This window comes from Nyctereutes procyonoides, unplaced genomic scaffold, assembly GCF_905146905.1.
Source record: "Nyctereutes procyonoides isolate TBG_1078 unplaced genomic scaffold, NYPRO_anot_genome, whole genome shotgun sequence".
Classification (NCBI taxonomy): Eukaryota; Metazoa; Chordata; class Mammalia; order Carnivora; family Canidae; genus Nyctereutes; species Nyctereutes procyonoides.
In genome coordinates this window covers 40,631,304-40,649,277 of record NW_026575043.1, presented here as the reverse complement: position 1 = coordinate 40,649,277, position 17,974 = coordinate 40,631,304, and the positions used below count along the sequence as shown (strand labels likewise).

At 55.1% G+C, this 17,974-nt stretch overlaps 2 protein-coding genes across 4 annotated transcripts in view; both read right to left on the bottom strand.

The window, feature by feature from the left end:
- Nucleotides 1-1,818: 1,818 nt before the first annotated feature.
- CASTOR1 (cytosolic arginine sensor for mTORC1 subunit 1) lies at nucleotides 1,819-6,265 on the bottom strand. Its single transcript, XM_055322276.1, has 9 exons — nucleotides 6,035-6,265; nucleotides 5,342-5,412; nucleotides 4,010-4,197; nucleotides 3,798-3,930; nucleotides 3,415-3,538; nucleotides 2,907-3,020; nucleotides 2,657-2,739; nucleotides 2,462-2,556; nucleotides 1,819-2,341 (listed from the first exon to the last, which is right to left on the bottom strand). Exons 1-9 carry the CDS (start codon nucleotides 6,145-6,147, stop codon nucleotides 2,273-2,275), a joined length of 990 nt encoding a protein of 329 aa, XP_055178251.1. The 5' UTR covers nucleotides 6,148-6,265; the 3' UTR covers nucleotides 1,819-2,272.
- A 106-nt stretch (nucleotides 6,266-6,371) lies between these two features.
- Nucleotides 6,372-17,974, bottom strand: part of TBC1D10A (TBC1 domain family member 10A) — a 33,319-nt gene continuing 21,716 nt past the window's right edge. The window contains exons 3-10 of one of the 3 annotated variants that reach the window (XM_055322274.1): nucleotides 16,057-16,164; nucleotides 12,136-12,242; nucleotides 11,334-11,448; nucleotides 11,189-11,254; nucleotides 10,299-10,488; nucleotides 10,040-10,194; nucleotides 9,156-9,431; nucleotides 6,372-9,074 (exon numbers count right to left, since the gene is read on the bottom strand). In XM_055322274.1, coding sequence (XP_055178249.1) covers nucleotides 8,925-9,074; nucleotides 9,156-9,431; nucleotides 10,040-10,194; nucleotides 10,299-10,488; nucleotides 11,189-11,254; nucleotides 11,334-11,448; nucleotides 12,136-12,242; nucleotides 16,057-16,164 — 1,167 coding nt within the window. In that variant the 3' untranslated portion in view covers nucleotides 6,372-8,924. Of the gene's footprint in view, nucleotides 9,432-10,039; nucleotides 10,195-10,298; nucleotides 10,489-11,188; nucleotides 11,255-11,333; nucleotides 11,449-12,135; nucleotides 12,243-16,056; nucleotides 16,165-17,974 lie in introns of all 3 variants that reach the window. The other 2 variants (XM_055322275.1, XM_055322273.1) reach the window with 2 other exon arrangements.

Sequence of the window (17,974 nt, the reverse complement as noted above, 5' to 3'; positions counted from 1 at the left end):
GTCCAGACCTGGGCTAACCAGACTGGCTTCCTTTGTTCTAGAACTCTCTAGGGACCCGGGTGGGTCAAAGAGGTGATTCTGTGAGCCCCTACCTCAACCTGGGACAGCTTAAAGCCTATCTGATGGCATCCAGAGCATCAGCCACATGTGAGGTCCAGGGTCATGTCCCCCTCTCAGGTAAGTGTGCCCCAGTCACCTCCCAAACCCTGGCTCACCCCAGGTGGGTCCTGGTATCCCTGGCAATCCCAGAGCAGATCTCTTCATTTATAACCTCTTGAAGGTCAAGCTGACCCAGTGACCCCCAAGGACCCTAATGCCCTGGGAATAAAACCCTCCACAAAGACCCACACACATGTGGCAAAGAGACACACATGGGCTCTAGGCCTGGGTCTAAGTCAGACTACCCAGGGGGCGCCCCTTCCCCAGGCCAGTCCTGTGGGCACTACAAGAACTAACTGCTGCCAGATTAGGACCTGGTTTGAAGGACTGGGCAAAGCCCTAATGTACCTGGAAAGCCATGATAATAGAAACATCTAAATCAGGCAGTGACTCCCAAGCAGATAGATGGACAGACCCCTCCACCCCCCGTCCCCCAAAGATGAATGTGGGGCCCAGGAGCTCTCAGGTCAGGAGCCCCAAAGATTCTGGTTCTAAAGCCCCCACTCAGCCCGAACATCCTCTGACCCAGGGTCCAGGCTGTGCCCTCCAGAGGGAGGCCAGAACTTCTCACTCCACCCCCTGACATCAAAATACAAAGCAATGCCCCTTTCCAGTGTCAAAAAGCAGAGGGGTCCTGAAAAAGCTGCCTCCTAGATCTTGATACATTGGAAATGGAGTCTGAAGGGAAGGGGCAGGCCAAGGGTCCCCGACCACTCACTCACCGGGCTGGGCTGTGCGTTCTGCTCTTGTGATCTGCAGCCCCTTGGGTTCCCAGGGGCAGGGCGGGCACACTGCCAGAAGCCTGGCCCCCGTTCTGTCTTTTCTGGGGAGACACTGTGACCTCTAAATACGCCGAAGTCACACCCTTCTTCCTTTCCTGAACGTGGGTGGGTCTGGGCTGAGGGTACCTGATAACCTCCCCAGCACATCTCTAGGGTCCCATCTGGCCCACAGTGGAAGCCCGGTATCATGGAGCAATGAAGCAGCCCCTCTGTGACAGGAGACCCAGGCCCACATGTGCTAAGTCTCTGGACCAGGAAGGCAGTCTCTGAAGGCAGAGTGGGTTCCAGGTGGCCTCCAGGCCCATGTCCTGTCCTGGCCAGGGGAAGCCCAGTGCCTGGACTCTCAGGTCTCCACTCTGGCTGGCCCCCTCTTCCTACTACTCCAGGAGAGCCGTGGTGACAAGAACTAACTGATCTCTTGGCCAACAGGGACTCCTGTGAGGGACCTCCAGGACTCAGGCATGGTCCAAAAGCAGGCAGGCAGCAGCCTGGAAGAAGTGTGCTTTGGAGCCCTCCTTGAGGGGTTTCACAATAGGCCAGTCACACCCAAGGTGGCAGGAAAGGCTGGGAAGCGGGGAGGATCTCTAGGTGGGAGGGTCTCAGAGCCTCTAACCATGTTCAGAACTTTCTGGGCTATTCCAGAAGCAGCAAGGAAGGAAGGAAGAGGCTGGGCTTCAGAGGCAGGTAGCCCTGCATGGGAATAAGTCACTTCACTTCTCAAAGGTTCAGTTCTCCCTGAGGTGAGAATTGAGTTAGGTGAGCCCAGCCAGAGTCAGGTACATAGGGACAGACCCGGACTTCAGGTAGAGGGGCTGGGAGCAGCAGCAGAGCAGCCCTGTCTGAGCTCAGACAACCCCTATAGACCACAGTCCAACCCTTTAGAACTACAAGCCCTTTATTAACAAGTCAATAAAAAAGGGAGAAAGATGTAAAAATACTTTTCTTGGAGGCCCCCTGAGGGGCAGGCACTGTCAGAACTCACCTGGCCAGGGAAGGCAACCCAGCCAGAGGCAGAACGGAGATAAGGACCCTGTCCAGTGGCTGGCCCAGGGTGCTGAGAGGGGATGGCTCGGGCCTCAGGCAGGGAATGTGCAAACACTGAGGCCGCGCAGGGAGTGATGGGGTGAGGAAAGCCCTGAGCACCGTGTTCCCCTGCGTGGGCAGACACGCATGTCCACATGAGAGCCGGTGCCTTCACGCAGCTTAATACAGAGAGCAGAAGGAGGGGGTCCCCCGGCAGGAATGGGGGTGGGGAAGGCTCATCCCAGAGCTTGAGGAAATAGCTTAGAGAAGTCTCTGGAAGCCTGGGGTGAAGGGAGAATGTGGAGGCCTCAGGAGCTCTGGCCATCCTGCCGTCGCTGGAGGACCTCAATGACACTGCTGATACCATCCTCAGGCACCTGTGGGCAGGTGGGTGGAGGGAGGGATCAGGGCCATGTCAACTTCCTGGACTACATTCTGCACCCTCCCACCCTCCAGGGCCTCAGTGTCCTTCCAGGAGCCCAACCCACGGTGCTTACCAAGGCATGGTCAAAGTTGAAGGTGCTAATGTAATAGGCAGAGATGTCGGCTGCAGCCAGGGGGCCTGCAATCTGGGCCACGATCCCACACTCATCTGAGGGTTGGGGCAGGGGGAAGGAGTCCATGTACATCATCCTGGTCATCCCCTTCGCAGATCTTCCCCAAGTCCCCAACACACAAGAAGCAGCCCTTACCAAAGCCCAAGGGCTGTCCACCAATGCGCACCATCCTCCACAGCTCTCCTGAGGAACTGGTTAGCAGGAGGTCACTGGGGAATCTGGAAAGGCAGGTGGGTAGTGGGCAGGGCACCCACCCATCCCCTCCCTGCCCCAGTGTGAGCCCCTGGAAGCAGGCTGACCTAGTGACCTCAGAGTCTACTCCATTTCCTCCCTCCCTAGGGCTGGCCTTGGGATCTGTGGTCCCTAGGGCTCAGGAGTCACATACTTTTTCTGCGTCTCAGCGTCCATGACGATGGAGATGTAGCCCTCAATGAGGGAGAAGGCAAAGAATGTAATGGAGCTGGGTCCAGTACCACCAGAGGCTGCCTCCTTGGGGGCACTAGAAAAGAACAGGAGGCTCAAGTGCTCTTCGGGGTACCCAGCCCACTGCATCTCCTCCCCTCTCCGGGCCACTTTCCTCCCCTGTCTGAGGGCCCTGATACCCTGATGGGGATTGGACAGGGGTGGGAGGGGACGATGAATCTCGCTTGTTTCAAAGATGCTGGACCCCAGGACTGATAGAGGGTCCGACCCAAGGCCTGGGTCAGGGGTGTCTCAGCTTACACTACAGGAAAGGGTTGCAGCTGTGGCATTGGGACCTTCCCTGAACATCAGTGAGGGGCACATGGGTATCACAGGCTGCCAGGAACCCAAGATACAGAACAGGGCACAGAGTTACAGAACAAGCAGAAGGTGGTAGGCATAGGGAGCAACGGCATGAGAACACAGCTCACCTGTAGGAGTAGAAGAGGACATCGATGAGCGTGGTAGCGATGGCTGGCAGTGTCTCAGGGTCCAATGTGAGGACACAGAAGCGGTTCTGGGGGCTCTGGATGGGATGCACCGTGGGACTAGGCCCTGCCAGGAGGGACCAGGCAGAGAACTACTGTTAGGACGACTGTGGGCTGGGGCGCCCCCTGGTGGCCAGGTAGGGAGGGGCCTGGGTGGAGGGTAGGGTCCTGCTCTACAGGAACCCTCTTCTCCACCACATCTCCCTATCTTGTGAGGCAGTCTATGTCAGCCGGTATCCCCACGTCCACAGACCAGCTCTCATAAGGGAAGGGCCCCCGTGGGAAGAGGAGGCCCTGCCTAGGTCTGGGTGTGAGGGTAGCCTCACCATGCTGCGAACGGGGAAAGCCATTGCTGGAATCCTCCCTGGCAACAGGCACAGGCTCCCCACCCACTTCCCGGTAAATGTCGAACTCCTGGGATAGTGTGTGGATCACCACGGACAGGTCCTGTTCCCGCACCTGGACCACAAGAGGAGGATGTAACACGAGTCCCCAGGCACCCATGCCCACCCTGCCCCGGAGCCTGCAGAAAACTCACCAGGATGAAGTCCGTTTGGTAAGTGGACAGCATCAGGACAGACACATGGTGCTCTGCCAGTGGTGCAATGACCGAGCGGGCAATTTTGGTGACTCCGGCAGCCTGCACGGCTGCACCACTGTGAGATGACACGTTCAGCACCAGCCATGTGGCCTCAGCCACTTGAAGGAACTCAGATGGGGGTAGCTCTGTGAGCAGGAAGTATATACCAGGTCAGGGCCTACTGGGCTGGCCCCTGCCCCTTGGCTTCCCTGTCTGTCCAGGAATTGGGGGTGGGGGGTTCTACGAAGGTAATGGCAGGTCTGGAGACTGGGGCTGTCTCCCTCTCCCAAGTTCTGCTCCTGAGAGCTGCATGTATGCAAGAACTGAGAAGTGCTTCAGGTGCTGGCCTGCTAGGGATGGAAACTTCCCAGTTAAGACTGGAGCTCCAGAGTCAGACAGACCTGGGTTCAAATCCCGGCTTCACCATTTACTTGCTGTTGACCCGAGGTCAATGATTTAACCTCTCCGGATCTCAGTTTCCTCATCAGTAAAATGGGATTGAGAGTATACACCTCATGATAGCTTTTCTTAGACTAACAGAGGTTTTATACCATGTGGCACCAGCAGGGGGCGCCAACAAACCAGGTTGGCTGAGGGAAGCCCTTCTCCCTTAGCCGACCCAGACTTTACTGCAGTACAAACGGGAAACTAAAGTCTAAAAGACTGCAGTGAAGGATGGGCCGAGCCTCAGTTTCGTGGTCTGCGACTCCAGGCCTGTGAAGAGGGGTCAGGCTGGCAGGAGTAGGAGCCAGATGTCAGCTTCAGGGACCAGGGAGAAAACAGGCTGGTGTCCAGGCCACAGCAGCAGCCAGGAGGCCCCCCAGGACCTGGACATGGGCTGGCTGCCTGCTCCTGCACTCCTTTTCCAACCCTCAGACTCCTGGAGTTCCCAGACCAGCCAGGGAGGGGGTGACCGGCACCAGAGAGATAAGTGCAGGGAGAAATAATGGCCAGGGGGAATATACTGCAATAGGAACCTCTGATTCTTGCCCTAAACTGGCCCTGCAACTGGCCTGAGGCTGCCAAGTGCCCTTCACAGCCCTGTCTATAAAGTTTTCATGGGACCCTATGATCAGAACCACAACTATACCCATTTTACGTAAGAGGAAACAAACAGCTCAGTGGGAGGAAATGACTTGCTCAAGGGCACACAGCCAGTGTGCGGTGGAGGCGAATTCGAACCCAGACCCATCTGCTTTCAAGGCTCCAGCTCTTGGGACTTTGGATCCCAGGATCTAGTGAGAATCGCAAAGAGGGGTGCACGCCACCCTTTCCCGGCCCAGCCCCCACCTTTGAAGCCCTCCTCGTCCACCATGAGCGTGTAATCCTCAGGGGTCTCCGTCAGGCTGAAGAACTTGCACCTGGAGGCGGGGGGAGCATCTTCAGCCTGGGTTGGGCGGAAGGGGCGTGCAGGACTTCGCTCCAGGCGCCCGGAAAGACCCCTGCAGGACGCCTCCCTGCCCCCTCGAGCCTCAGTTTTCTCCCCGGGCCAGTGGGGCGTGGGCTTCATCACCGGAATCACTGTTTTTCGCCTCCCGACCTCTGCGGGAGCTCCCGACCCTCGGTTCCCGGAAGGAGAAGAGGCTCGCCCGCGCTACGCCCCCGTAGCCCCCTGGAGCATCGGACTTTGGGCGCCCTAGACCAGCCCCTCTGACCCGACGGGAGGGCGTCTGGAAGAAGCTCCCCGCAGTCGCCAGGAAGGAATTGCCCCCATTTGACACCACTTGGAGTTAGGCATTGCTCACCCCAGGTTGTTTGCGCCGTAACTGGCTCTGGGACGGCGCCTCACAGGGCCGGATAGGCGGCGGTCCCGGGAGGGTAGGCCCAAGCCGGATGGCGGCCTCGGGGGGGCGGGGGGGGCACAGGGAGAAGGGCCCTCCCCGACCGCTCCCGCTCGCCCCGCGGCGATGTGAATCTCCCGACCCCGTCCCAGAGCAACAGCGGAGCCCACCCCCACCTGTGCCCCCGGACCCGGGCGCGCACCGGCTGCGGCGGGGCAGGAAGAGCAGCTTGATGAGCGGGTGAGTGTAGAGCCAGAGACCTGGGCGGGCGAGGCTCAGCACCCGCACCCGGTGCTCTAGGATGTGCAGCTCCATCACGGTCCGCGCGGACCCGACCCCGCCGCCAACCAGACCCAGGCCGCCGCCGGGGGCGGGGCGGGGGGGGCGGTGCCGGGGGCTTAAAGGAGCCGCTGTGTGGCCGCGTCCACGCCGCCCGCTACGCTGCAGACCCTCCCAACCCCATGCCGCGTCCAGTTCCCTGACGGCCACGCCCCGAGGGACGGACGGCCTATCCAGAGTGGCCACGCCTCCTTCCCGAGGCCAGAGCCTCAATCCTCACGTTCCTGCCCGCAGAGCCCGCCCCTGGTGACTCCGCCCTCTCAGCCTGGCTTCGGGGAATCACGGGCTGATCCCACCCCAGGGGGTCCTTCAGGCCCCGCCCATGCCGCGCCCCCTCCCCGGGCTCCGCCTTTTCCGCGGGTCGCCTTCCTCGCTAGGGTCCGAAGCAGGAGGGAGGTCTTGGAATTGTTTCTGTCCTTCAGGCCCCCGTATAGGTCTAATAATTGATAACCTTGAAGCTCCAAAGGGCTGCGAGGCGAATCGGGGCTCAGCTGGAACCAGAGTGCTGCCCAGAAAACCCTGGAGCATGGAGGGGTAGGCTGTGCAGCCCCGGTGATGCTGAGATTCTCTCCCGACAAAGGGTCCTGCCGCCTTTCTCCCCCCCCTTCTCCTTATGGAGGAAGAAGGCGCTTACACACTAGGGTACAGATTTGGGGAGGGCCAGCCACTTATATCTGAGCAACATACTGTGGGGTAGGGGAATGAAGGTGGTCAGGCTTATGGCTTGAGACCCTTCAAGACTAAGTGCTTGGGCCAGGGATGCTCAAGGCTGACTTCAGGGGACAGGCCCATGTGTCTGGGGCTCACTGGGTACTCAGATCTCAGACCTGAGACTTGAGCCCTGTTGAAGCCTCCCAAAGCCTGCAGCCTATTAGCAGAACCCAGTTGGCCTGAGCACATGTAAGCTTGCTTCATGCCCATGGAGGCCCCGGGCATTGGCAGATGCCCCAGATCTGAGGCTTATAAGACCAACTTGGGCTCATTTCAACATTAGAACTGGGTTCTGCTCAGTTTTAAGCAGATAATCAGCACACCTAGACTGGTCCTGTAGCAGGACAGAGCATGCTCTGGGGGGCCCTTGTCTGGCCTGAGCATCCTCAGGCTTCAGATCTGAGGCTTTGAACCAAACAGGTTAAAGCCGGCCTCAGGCCTGACTGGGACCCAGCAGGCCTACACAAGCCTCCTGCCTGCTCAGAAACCTCTACTGTAGGCGGGTGGAAGCTGGGCAGCACCCTCCCTCCCTGGCCTCTCTGGCTCAAGGAACACTGCAGCTGCCACATCCTGGCCTGTCCCCTGGAGAGCCAGGGGGAGGGGAGTGTCCTCAAAGCCTCTCGTGGCAGGTATAAATGGGGTGGGAAACCACAGAAGTGAGGGGTAGAAGGCAGGAAGTGGGTAGCCTGCCCTGATAGACTCACATGACACTTGACCTCCCTAGGCCTCAGTATCCCCAGATGTATCATGACAGGGTGTTCCAGGCCCAGGCCCTGTGAGGCCTGAAAACTCCTAGGGAGGCTCTACTCCTCCCTCTCCCACTCCCTTCCACCATGGCCCAGCCCAGCTTGGTAGCCTGCCAGGAACAGCCGCTATTGTTTGACTGGAAAAGCTGCTTCCTCAGCAGAAGGGGGGCCTTTCCCAGGGACACCGTGTCCTTACCCTTGACAGTCATCAGGTCGTGACCATAGTGCCTGCCTGGGCCCTCAGTGGCATTGCCAGGTCACCAGGCACCCTGGTCACAGGGGGCTCTAGGTGCAAATTGACCAGATTCATCTTTCCCATTCAGCTCCTCTGTTTCCTCATCTGTAAAATGGGGATAATAATAGAGCCTATCTGATCAGCTGGTGACCCAACCAGCCCAGACTGGCACATGCTAAGTGCTCAGGAAGCGGCAGGTAGCCTTTCATCAAAGACCCAAACTTCTTCCCTCACCCCTCTGTGTCCAATGGAGGCCTGAACTCACCATGTAAGGGCATTCATGGTCTCTCACCCCTGGCACCAGCTCGCAACTCAAAATGAACACTCAGAACCCTACTGGGGTCTGAAGTGGAACCCAGGTGAGGCCCTGAAAACACCTCCTTAAGGAGCCCCTCCTCCTCAGAGATGAGTAGGTATCAAAGCCTGGGAAGCAGGCGTTGCTCTGCTCCGGCATTGGGCTGAGGCTCTGTGGGCTACAGTGCTAGCACTGGAGCATCTAAGAGGCTGTAGTCTCTCATCTATGGCAGACTGGTAGACACGGGGCGGAGGTGATGGGTTAAGGGAAAACGGGGTCCAGAATAAGGACTGGCCTATGGCAAAAGCCTTCTCAGAGAGCTCTGGTTCTGGGCTGGGGGGTCTAGGGCACAGAGGAGAGCTGCTGAGCGCCAGGTGGCTCCCCTTACCGGTCCCTTGCTGCACACCAACTCTCTACACAAGCCGGTTTATTTCTGTACAAAACCATGTTTCTATTTTACATAAAGAACACCCCCCTTTCCCCCCTCACCACAGCACCCCAGCCCTAGGGAGCATCCCCCAAGAAGAGGGGCTGAGTGAGGCCCTGCTCACTGGCCCTCACCTCCCCCGGCCCCAGCGGGCTAGCCCAAGCTCCACTCGGGAGGAAATAAATAAAAAGGCTCAGGCAGAGTCTGTGCTGGGCCGGCCAGACTCTCTGCCACACAGGGCCGGGCAGCTGGGCCATCAGCATGGGCAGGCCCTTGGCTGTCAGTCTGTGAGCCCCAGGGGTGTGTGGAGCCTCACCCCACAGGCCTGAGCTGCCGGGGTTACAAGTATGTATCCTCACTCTCCTGGGAGGTCAGACTCTCCTGGGAGCAGTGGTGAACTGAATCCTGGGAGCGGTGATGGGCTGGATCCTGGGAGGCTGAGTCCTGAAGGGCTGGATCTTGGTGGGCTGCATCCCTGGGGGGCACATCCTGTGGGCGACACGCATCTCCTGCAGTAGCTGCCCCCTTGGCTTGACTTGGGGTTGGGAGCTTATCCAGCTGCCCACTTGCCTTTGCCTGTTCCCATTGCTCCTTCTCCTTCTGGCTCTGCTTGGGTGTCTTGGGCTTGCCTTTGGAACCAGGGAGGGGGGCATCTGGGGGCAGGCGGATGGATGGTGAAGGTTGCAAGGTGGGCCGGGGACCTGGCTCTGCCTCCAGGATGGCCTTGGCACCATGCAGCCTGGGCGGGGAACAGCACTGCAGCTCACCCCGGGTTTCTTGCCAGCGCCGCAGCTGAATGAGGTGCTCACGCTCAATCTGGCGCTCTGTCACTGGCAACTCTACCACCTGTGTGGGCGATGACAGGAAGATGGGCACCAGGAAGAAACTTCCCCTCTGCCTCCCAACCTGGCCCTGCTCTCCCTCAGATCCCCCAGTCCTGGTCACTAAAGTCCGACCCTAGGAATAATGGTGGTCTGGTCCCTGTGGTGATCACAAGTCCCAGAGCTAAGTGTCAGGTGAGCCAGGCACTTAAGACCCACTGCCTTAAAGAACGCTGCCCATAACTCAAGTCCCCTTGCCTAACTATGTGTCACCTAAGTACCGTCCCTGAGGGCTCAGAATTTGTGGATGAAAATCCACAAAAGAAAGAAAAAAGGGAAAATAAAGCCAAGGCCATGGATCTGATACCAGAGAAGAAGAGAGGGTGATGAATTTCAGCTCCTCTCATTCCCAAGTGGTTCACAACAGAGAAGGCCCTGCAAACCTAGGCCTCTTTATGCCCCTGTCTTCTCATTCAGACAGGAGGATAAGGTCTCTCCACACTATCCTGAGCTGATGAGCAACAGGCCTGGCCTCAGAGATCCACCTTCAGAGCAGAGTGTTACCAGGTCAATTCTAAATCCCCCCACATCTCCCACTCCCACCCAGTGGTGATGGGAAGGTATGGGCCATACCTCCTGGACCAGGAAGGCCTCCTGCATGATCTTGGGGCTGAGGCTCCGCAGTTGCTCGATAGTCTCGTACTGGCCCTGACAGGCTTTGAGCTTTTCAGGGGAGCCCAACGCATGTTTCAGCAGCACCAGCCCCACCCGGAAGATGATCTTGACTCCTGCATGAGGGGGTGGTAAAATGGCCTGTAAGGAGTTTCTCTGAAAATAGAGGTCCCCTGTGGGCTGGGTTAGAGGTAGTGGTGTTCTGAGCCCAGCCCGGTACCTTCACAGAAGAACATATCCCAGACGCGCAGCACAGAGCTCCAGGGCAGGGTGCGGGCAAAGGCACACATGAACCACTCTGTCATGTACAGCAGTGGATCGATCTTCTGCCGGCTGAGGTGCTTGTGGGCCACAGGTGACACCTTCTGCAGCAGTGAGAAGAGGATCTCCCCATCCAGTTGGATTGCCTCCTGGGGAACACAGTGAAGCCATGGGGCCAGGACTGTAGGCTCAAAGCAGGCAGGACAGACTATGCCCCGGTTCCTAGTTCCAGGCAGGCATTCATTCATCCCTCAGGCAGGTACTGCCTGCAGGGAGGCAACCTTGTGTTAGGTGCTGGGATATAATGAAGAGCAAACCAGATGTAGCTGGTCCACCTCATGGAGCATGTAGTGAGAAGGGACAGACAGATGAATCACAGAAGCAGAGAGACTAGGGGCAGTGCAGGGGCTGGTGGGAGAGGTGGGTAAATGCCCAGAATATGGCAGAACCAGAAATGCTGGATTAGCATGTGCCAGAGGTCCCACCTGTCAGGGTCACAGAAAGCTCTCTGATAGCTGAAAGCTAAAGGAAAGGAGAGTTATTACAGAAATGAAGGGGGTAGAGGTTTAAGCCTAGGCCACGGCTGAGGCAGGGAGGAACTCGGTGCACTGGAGGAACTGCGATCCCGCCAAATGGCCAGATGGCTAGAAACAAAGATGGAGGCCAGGGTAGAACCAATGACTCTGGAGCCTAGAAGACCTGACCCTGGCAAGTCTTGGGTCTTAAGGCTGAAAGCGACAGAAATCTGGGAAGGTTTTCAGGTGGGGCAACAGTGGCTGTGGAAAGAAAGACCTAGAGAGGCCACAAAGAGCAGGTCCCAGGCCAGGTCTGGACCCAGCATGCACTCACCAGTTTCTCACTGTAGTAGCCAGGCAGGTACTTCTCACAAATCTGCACCAGGCACCAGAAGGCTTGCTGTGGGCAAGAGAGACATGAGGCCTTGCTGCTGAATATTCCCTGCCCACCCACTCACCTGTCCAGGGCCTGGTGGTACCTCAGCAGGCATGTGCATGAGCAGAACAGCAGCAATGGGCGCCTGGGCCTGGCAGTAGCCCTCCTCAGGTCGGTAAAGGGTATAGGCCTTCAGCACACGGAATAGATCCTGCTGGCTGTAGAAGGGCCAAGTGCGGCAGGGAAGATAGGTATGACTCTGCCACCCACTACCAGACTAGAACTGTCTCAGAATTTGCATTTCCCTGGTGACCTGACTGTGGTGAACAAGGGGTCAGTCTCCCACTGCAGCACAGAGACTTTCACAAAACAAGAAGAGGAGGCAGGGAAGGCACCTTCCCCTGTCCCACCCTATCTGACATGTGAGAGCAGAGGCTTAGAGAAAAAGCAGAGGTAAAGCCAGGCAGGATGCCAGATACAAGGGAAGGGTGTGTCAGGGCTGGCAGTGTGGGCCTCTCATTCAGCAGCTGTGTCTCCTTGGCCAGATAGGATAGCTTTGTCCTAGGTGTCTATCTTGGTCCTCTGGCCTGGCCTGCCTATCTTTCCCCTCCTACTTACCCTCTGCCCACCTAATTGTCTCTAACCCTCTTTCTCTCCACCAAAACCTGTTTTCAGAAGAAGACCAGGCAAGCTCTAGGACTCTAAATGAAAGCTGCCCCAAAGGTAAGGGAAGAAGCTAAGGAGACCCATCAGATTCAAACCAAAGGGAAACTCTAAAAGTAAGTGGAGTTTGGGGCTCTCAGCTTCTGAGCCCTTGAGATACACCCAAACCCATTTTGCCTCCTCTGTGCCCTGAGAGACAGGGCCCAGAGCCACCTCCAGCCCACAAGACCCAGTCTGCTCACCCATGGCCTCCCCGGGACACAAACATCTCATGGAAAGGGAACTGCCGGTGCAGATCACGTTCAATCACATCCAGCCACTTGGGGTCCCCAGGGGACATGTCCAGCTCCTAGAAGCAAGATCAAGACCATGTATTAGGGGTTAGGGATGGCTGCTGGGAAGATACAACTTCCAAGGTATTAGAGAAAGCCTCTGCCAGGGGCAATACCCACCCAATCCCATCATGAACTGAGCCTTCCTGAAGACAAGTCAGAAGTCTGAGAATGAGAGAGAAGCGGCAAAAAGGCAAGGAGGGAAGAGCCCTATAAACCCTGAGGGGTGATCCTGGCTCCAGGAAGACCCATGTAGTCAAGAGTGTCTGTCATAGCTATGGCTGGAAATAATCTCCAGGTACTTTATTCAGGACTCACTCAAATACCTTATGTCCTAAGATAGAAGGCTACTATCAAAGCAATAGCTACCACTGGTTAGCACTGTTCTGAGCCACCCATGGGACTCACTGACTCTTCTCAACCCCAAATAAAAGTCCTATCATTTATACTATTTACAGATGAGGAAACTGAGGATCAAAGAAAAGTTACTTGCCCAAGTCCTCAAGGTTAGAAAAAATGGTGAGGCTGGGCCTGGAAGCCAGGTTGACTTAGAGCCACTGATTTGAATTCCTCTGCTGTCTCTCCGTGCAAGTGGCATCACCTACTGTGTGTGTGTGTGTGTGTGTCTAGGAGAGAGGGATGGAGGGAGGATCTGCACAGAGTGCTATCTGGAAGGATATGACATTTGTCAAACCAATCAGAACCATCTCTAGGTGCTGGAGTTTTGACAAAGTTTTACTCTTTTCTTTGAACTTCTTGAATATCTTAACATGAGTACCATTTTTTTTTAAAGATTTTATTTATCTGACAGAGAGAGAAAGAGCACAAGCAGAAGGAACAGCAGGCAGAGGGAGAACAGGGAGGTGGATGTGGGGCTCAATCCCAGGACCCTGGGATCATGACCCAAGCTGAAGACAGCTGCTCAACCAACTGAGCCATCCAGGCACCCCCATTACCCCCATGTAATACTTAAAAACAAAGTATTACACAAGAAAAATCATTTCCCCATCATTTGAAATGTTCTATGTCGTGATTTGCTTATTAGTTACATCGATATGTATTATTTGTCAAAATTCATCGAATTACACACTTAAGATCTGTACATTTCTCTCTCTGTAAATGCCCCAACATTAAAAATAGAAAGAAAAAACTGGAGCGCTTGGGTGGCTCAGTTGGTTAAGTGTCTGACTCTTGATTTCAGCTCAGGTCATGATCTCAGGGTCCTGAGATCGAGCCCCACATCAGTCTCCCCGTTCAAGGGGGAGTCTGCTTGTCTCCCTCTCCTTCTGCCTCTCCCCCAACTCGCACATGCTTGCACTCTCTCTTGCTCTCTCTCAAGTCAATAAATAAATCTTTAAAAAAATAGCAATAGAAAAAATCAATAAAAAGGAAATCTAGAGGGCGGAGCAGGGACAGGGCTGGTGCAGCATTAGGGAAGGCCCCAGGGATAAGGGCTAGATTCTCAGCAAACACACCTGAGGGCACAGACCCAGGCCTTGGCCTTGATTGGCAGGTATGTTCATACAAGCCCCTTTCCTTCTTGTGCTCCCTCAGTGGATGTGTTCTGACATTAAACTAAAGACCTTAGGGTACCAGGTAACTTGACATGAGAGAGTAAGTACTGAGTGAAAAAACCGTTAAGAGTGTTCAAGGCTGGAGGGTGGAGAGAAGGACCAAATGACTCCACAGAGGGGTTTTGATCAGGCACACAGCTGAAGAAGTGGGTATATAAACTCTAGAGTCTCATATATTCTCAAGATGGGGGCTTGTGTCCTATGAGGCTTCCAAGTCAAGCCCAGGGCTGGATACTGTCTGAGTCCAATGCAGGATTTTTTTGTCAGAAAGTGGAGGAGGAACCCACAAATTTTCCAGAGGGTTCTGGTAAGGTAGGGACCTGAGAACCCAAGAAGTCAGTTCCTAGGATGTGCTCACCTGGTACCTTAGCAGCCCAAGACACTTGACCACGCATGGGTGGCTGAGAAAGGAAGAAGTATAGCTGAAGGGCCTGTGGGAAGAAAGGGCTCTGAGAATCAAAGGTAAGTGTGGGCTGCTAGCAGCTGATGCAGCTACAGCAGCTTCCAGGAAAGCCTGAAGACACTTCCGCCATCATGAGATGAAGCCAGAGAAGAAAACCAGGTAAGAAAAGGACAGAAGGTCTTGCCCTGCCCAATGAGGGAGGAAGAAGTAGCAACTATGAGAGAAGATGGAGCCGTGAGAGGCTGCAGAACCTGCCTTGACAGCTGAGATTGGGGTTGGCCCCCCTGGGTCTTCAGGGGGAGCACAGGAATAGATGCTGTTATGTGCTGCCACCAATAGCCTGTCATTGTACCCTTGCCTCTGGCTGTCATGTCCACAGCACCCAGAGGGAGCTTCTCATCCTTACTCACTTCCTCCATGTCATCCACAGGCAAAGTTCTTCTAGATGTGCTCGAAAACCACTGTTCTAGCCCCCAGGACTGCCTTGGGGACCCACCACTCAGCTTCAGGGCATCTAAAAGACCTTTCCTGGCAAATCTACCTGGCTGATTTCTCTCCAGACACACTACTCCCCCCACACAAAATGCACACACAGCTTTGTGCTCTGCTACTCACACAGGATGTGCTCATATTTACTAACTATGGAACCAGAAGTCTGGCCTGGCCGATTAAGCTCTTGGCTCCCATACCTATGCTCTAGCAGCCAGAGGTAAATCATGGACTTGAGGAGAGGTTCCCACGGCTGAGCTCCCCCCCTCCACCCAGGATACAGCCTCCTGAAATGAAAGGGATGAGAAGACATTGGAGTCAAGAGGCTGCTCTAGCAGGGCCTGGTATGGATGCTCTGTGGGATAGTCCAATCACCCTGATTCCCAGAGCTGCCCCCAGCCAGACACTCCACCAAACCCCCTAGCCCCATTGCCAAGTACTGCTAGCAAATGATTCTCAAGCCTCATCAACAGCAGAAACTCTAGGCTGCCCTGCCCCACCCACTCTTCTCAGGGAACAGGTTTGGCAAAACAAGAGTGTTTGCCAAAGAATGAAGTATGTTAACAAAGAGCTGGTAGCTGACAGCTCTCTCACTGCCTGTTACCAGTCCCAAGAGCTTGGGAGAAACTCTGATGTCTGGGGCCAGGTCTGGCAGGTAAGCAGGGTAATCCCAGGGGAGCCAAGTGCCTCCCATTGGGGAGCATGCTGGAGGAGCTTCCCAGCCCAGGTCAGCCCTAAGAAGCCTCATGAATGTAAGGGTGTTCTTACTCTGGCAGCCATGGAGCAGCGGGCAGCAAGTGAGGAGGGGAAGGCATGCCTACAGAGGATACCCTCTCTGACCACTGACTAGTTTCTAACCCATAAGGATACTGGTTTAGCTCTGCCACCCCTAAAGCTGACAACCTCAATAGCAGCATGGGTGAACTGTGTCTGGCCAGCTTGAATGAGGCAGGAGAAAAGAGTCGAGGTTGGGAGGCCAAGAGTTACTGAGGGTTCTGTGTCCCTGAGGGTAGGCCCTCAAAGGCCCATAGTACAGAGCCCAAGGCAGTCAGGGAATTGGTCTGAGTGTCCCCTCCTGATGAGCCCAAGAAAGCAAAATTGGGTCGTTGACAAGAGAAAGAGCTGGAATGGAAGATGGAAAATCCGTCTATCTCACTGAAGCCTGCTAATTGCTGGAGCTTTAGATGGGCAGAGCCCCCAGGAGTCACAGGTTGGACAGGCTTGGTTAGTGGGGCATTTGATGGGTGGTCCTATTAATCAGCTCATATTGCTGAGCTCCAAGTGAACACATGGAGGACTGCTGCCATGGAAAGGACATCAAGAGATGTGGAAAGGGGAGGGAAGGGTGAAAGAAGGGCCACTCACATCAAACTTCCCAGGGTTCTGCTGTAGCTTCACCTTGCCTCCTGACAGGTACTGCCAAGCACGGCCCCGCAGAGAAGGTGGGATGCCTTTCTGGCACCGCAGACGGATCTGAAAGTCAAAAAGAGGACTGTGTTCATGCATCCACCCAGGCAACTCCTCCAGAGGCTTTGTACAAACCCAGCTCCTCTGTCAGTGTTTGGTGGGCCTTCAGTTAGCACATGAGGCAAGTAGGAAAGGGAAGAAAAGAGGACTTTCCTCCTGTTGCTACTATTGCTACGGTGCATAGCCTAGGATGCCAGGGGCAGAGGGAGTAATGACTGTAGAAATGCTGTCACCAGGTGATGTCAGTCTCCATGTTCCCCTGGCCCAATGATAGAACAGATATTCCTGACATTTACCACATAATTCTGAATTCCCATGCCCACTTTCTGAATCAAAATGGAACCATTCAAGTTGGAGGAGCCCCATGGATATCACTAGGGAGGGATCTGCATTGTGTGGGACACAGCTGCAGCTGCAAGTTGAATAGCCTTTGAGATAACCCAGAATGTGCCCAGAGACATTGCCTGGGCACTTCCAAGGGGGTATTTGTTTAAGTAGTTGTGTGGCAGGACACAATCCACCTAGAGGGGAACTCAGCAGAACTCAGAAGGAAAATGAGAGCTGATCAGAATGGCTCCCTCTTTGTTTTGGTCATGAATCCTTTCTTCTGTTCTCCTTGACCCTGAGCTCCCACAATTACCAGCCCAGGGCAGAGGCAGCCAGCCTGGCTGTGAGATCTGATTTCATCTCTTGCTACAAAGGCACAGGTCTTTCCTATCACTCACAGACTAGGAGAGGAGAGGGAGGAAGTGTTTGGGGTAGCTCATGACCCAGAGCTAGTGCTTAATTCTTATACTTGCTCTCTTTATCAGAAAAAGGCTTCCACTGTCAAAATCCAGTTTGAAAAATCATGTCTCTTAAATGGGAAAACTGAAACATAGATTGGGAAAATATTAAGGTCACACCATCAGGAACCCATTACCTCCTATACCATACTAGAGGGATTCAGCCCCATGCACTTTGCACTTCACTGGCCTCTTGGAGTTAGATGAGAGCTCCACTTGGGCTTTGGGACAGAATGAGACTGAGGCAGCTATGTTTATTGACCTCAAGGCCAATGGTCATGGAGGATTTGCAAAAGCAGAGGCACCACTCCTACAGAACGGAGGTTGGGGGTACTGGCCAATGACACTCCCCTCAGCCCCTGCACTAAGCAGCATGGTCTAGGAGTTCAGAGCAGTAGGAAGAGCAACTGGATGTGACTTGAAATCCAGTGCTGACCTTAAGCCAATCAATTCTCATCAATAGTTAAGAACAGAATGGCATTATCTAAAATTCTATTAGAAGGGTGGGAAAATGCCTAGCATGGGGCATTTATACACATAGTCTGTATTCAATAAATGCCTTCCTCTCCACCCCTCCATCCCTGGAAAATGACTGAAACAAAAGCCCCAGGGGCTTGGGCTCACACCTAACTTGCCCTCACCTGGAAACCCCCTCAAACAGTCCCATTAGAATCTCTCAAAGGAACGTAGAAGCCCTAGCCTTCCTGATGACCAGCACAAACAAGAGAAAACTTTCCAAGGGTCAGAGAGTGTCAAGAACCAGGAAGGAGAGAGGCAGACAGGCTAGAGGCAGTGGGGGAAGAGCAGAGTGGCTGCTCATGGGAGCAGCTCAAGCTTCTGGGACTGCCTGCAAAGGGGTCGAGGGAAGAGGTGGGGGAAAGGAAGACAGTGAAAGGGAACTGCCCCAGACTCTAGGAATAGTTTCCTGCTGCTGTAGGACAAGGGTCTCCTTAGGGAGGCCACTTAGTCTGAGAAGGCTTTGGCAAAGGGCAATAGTATGGCCTAGAGCCACAGGTCCCTTAGGCTCTCTC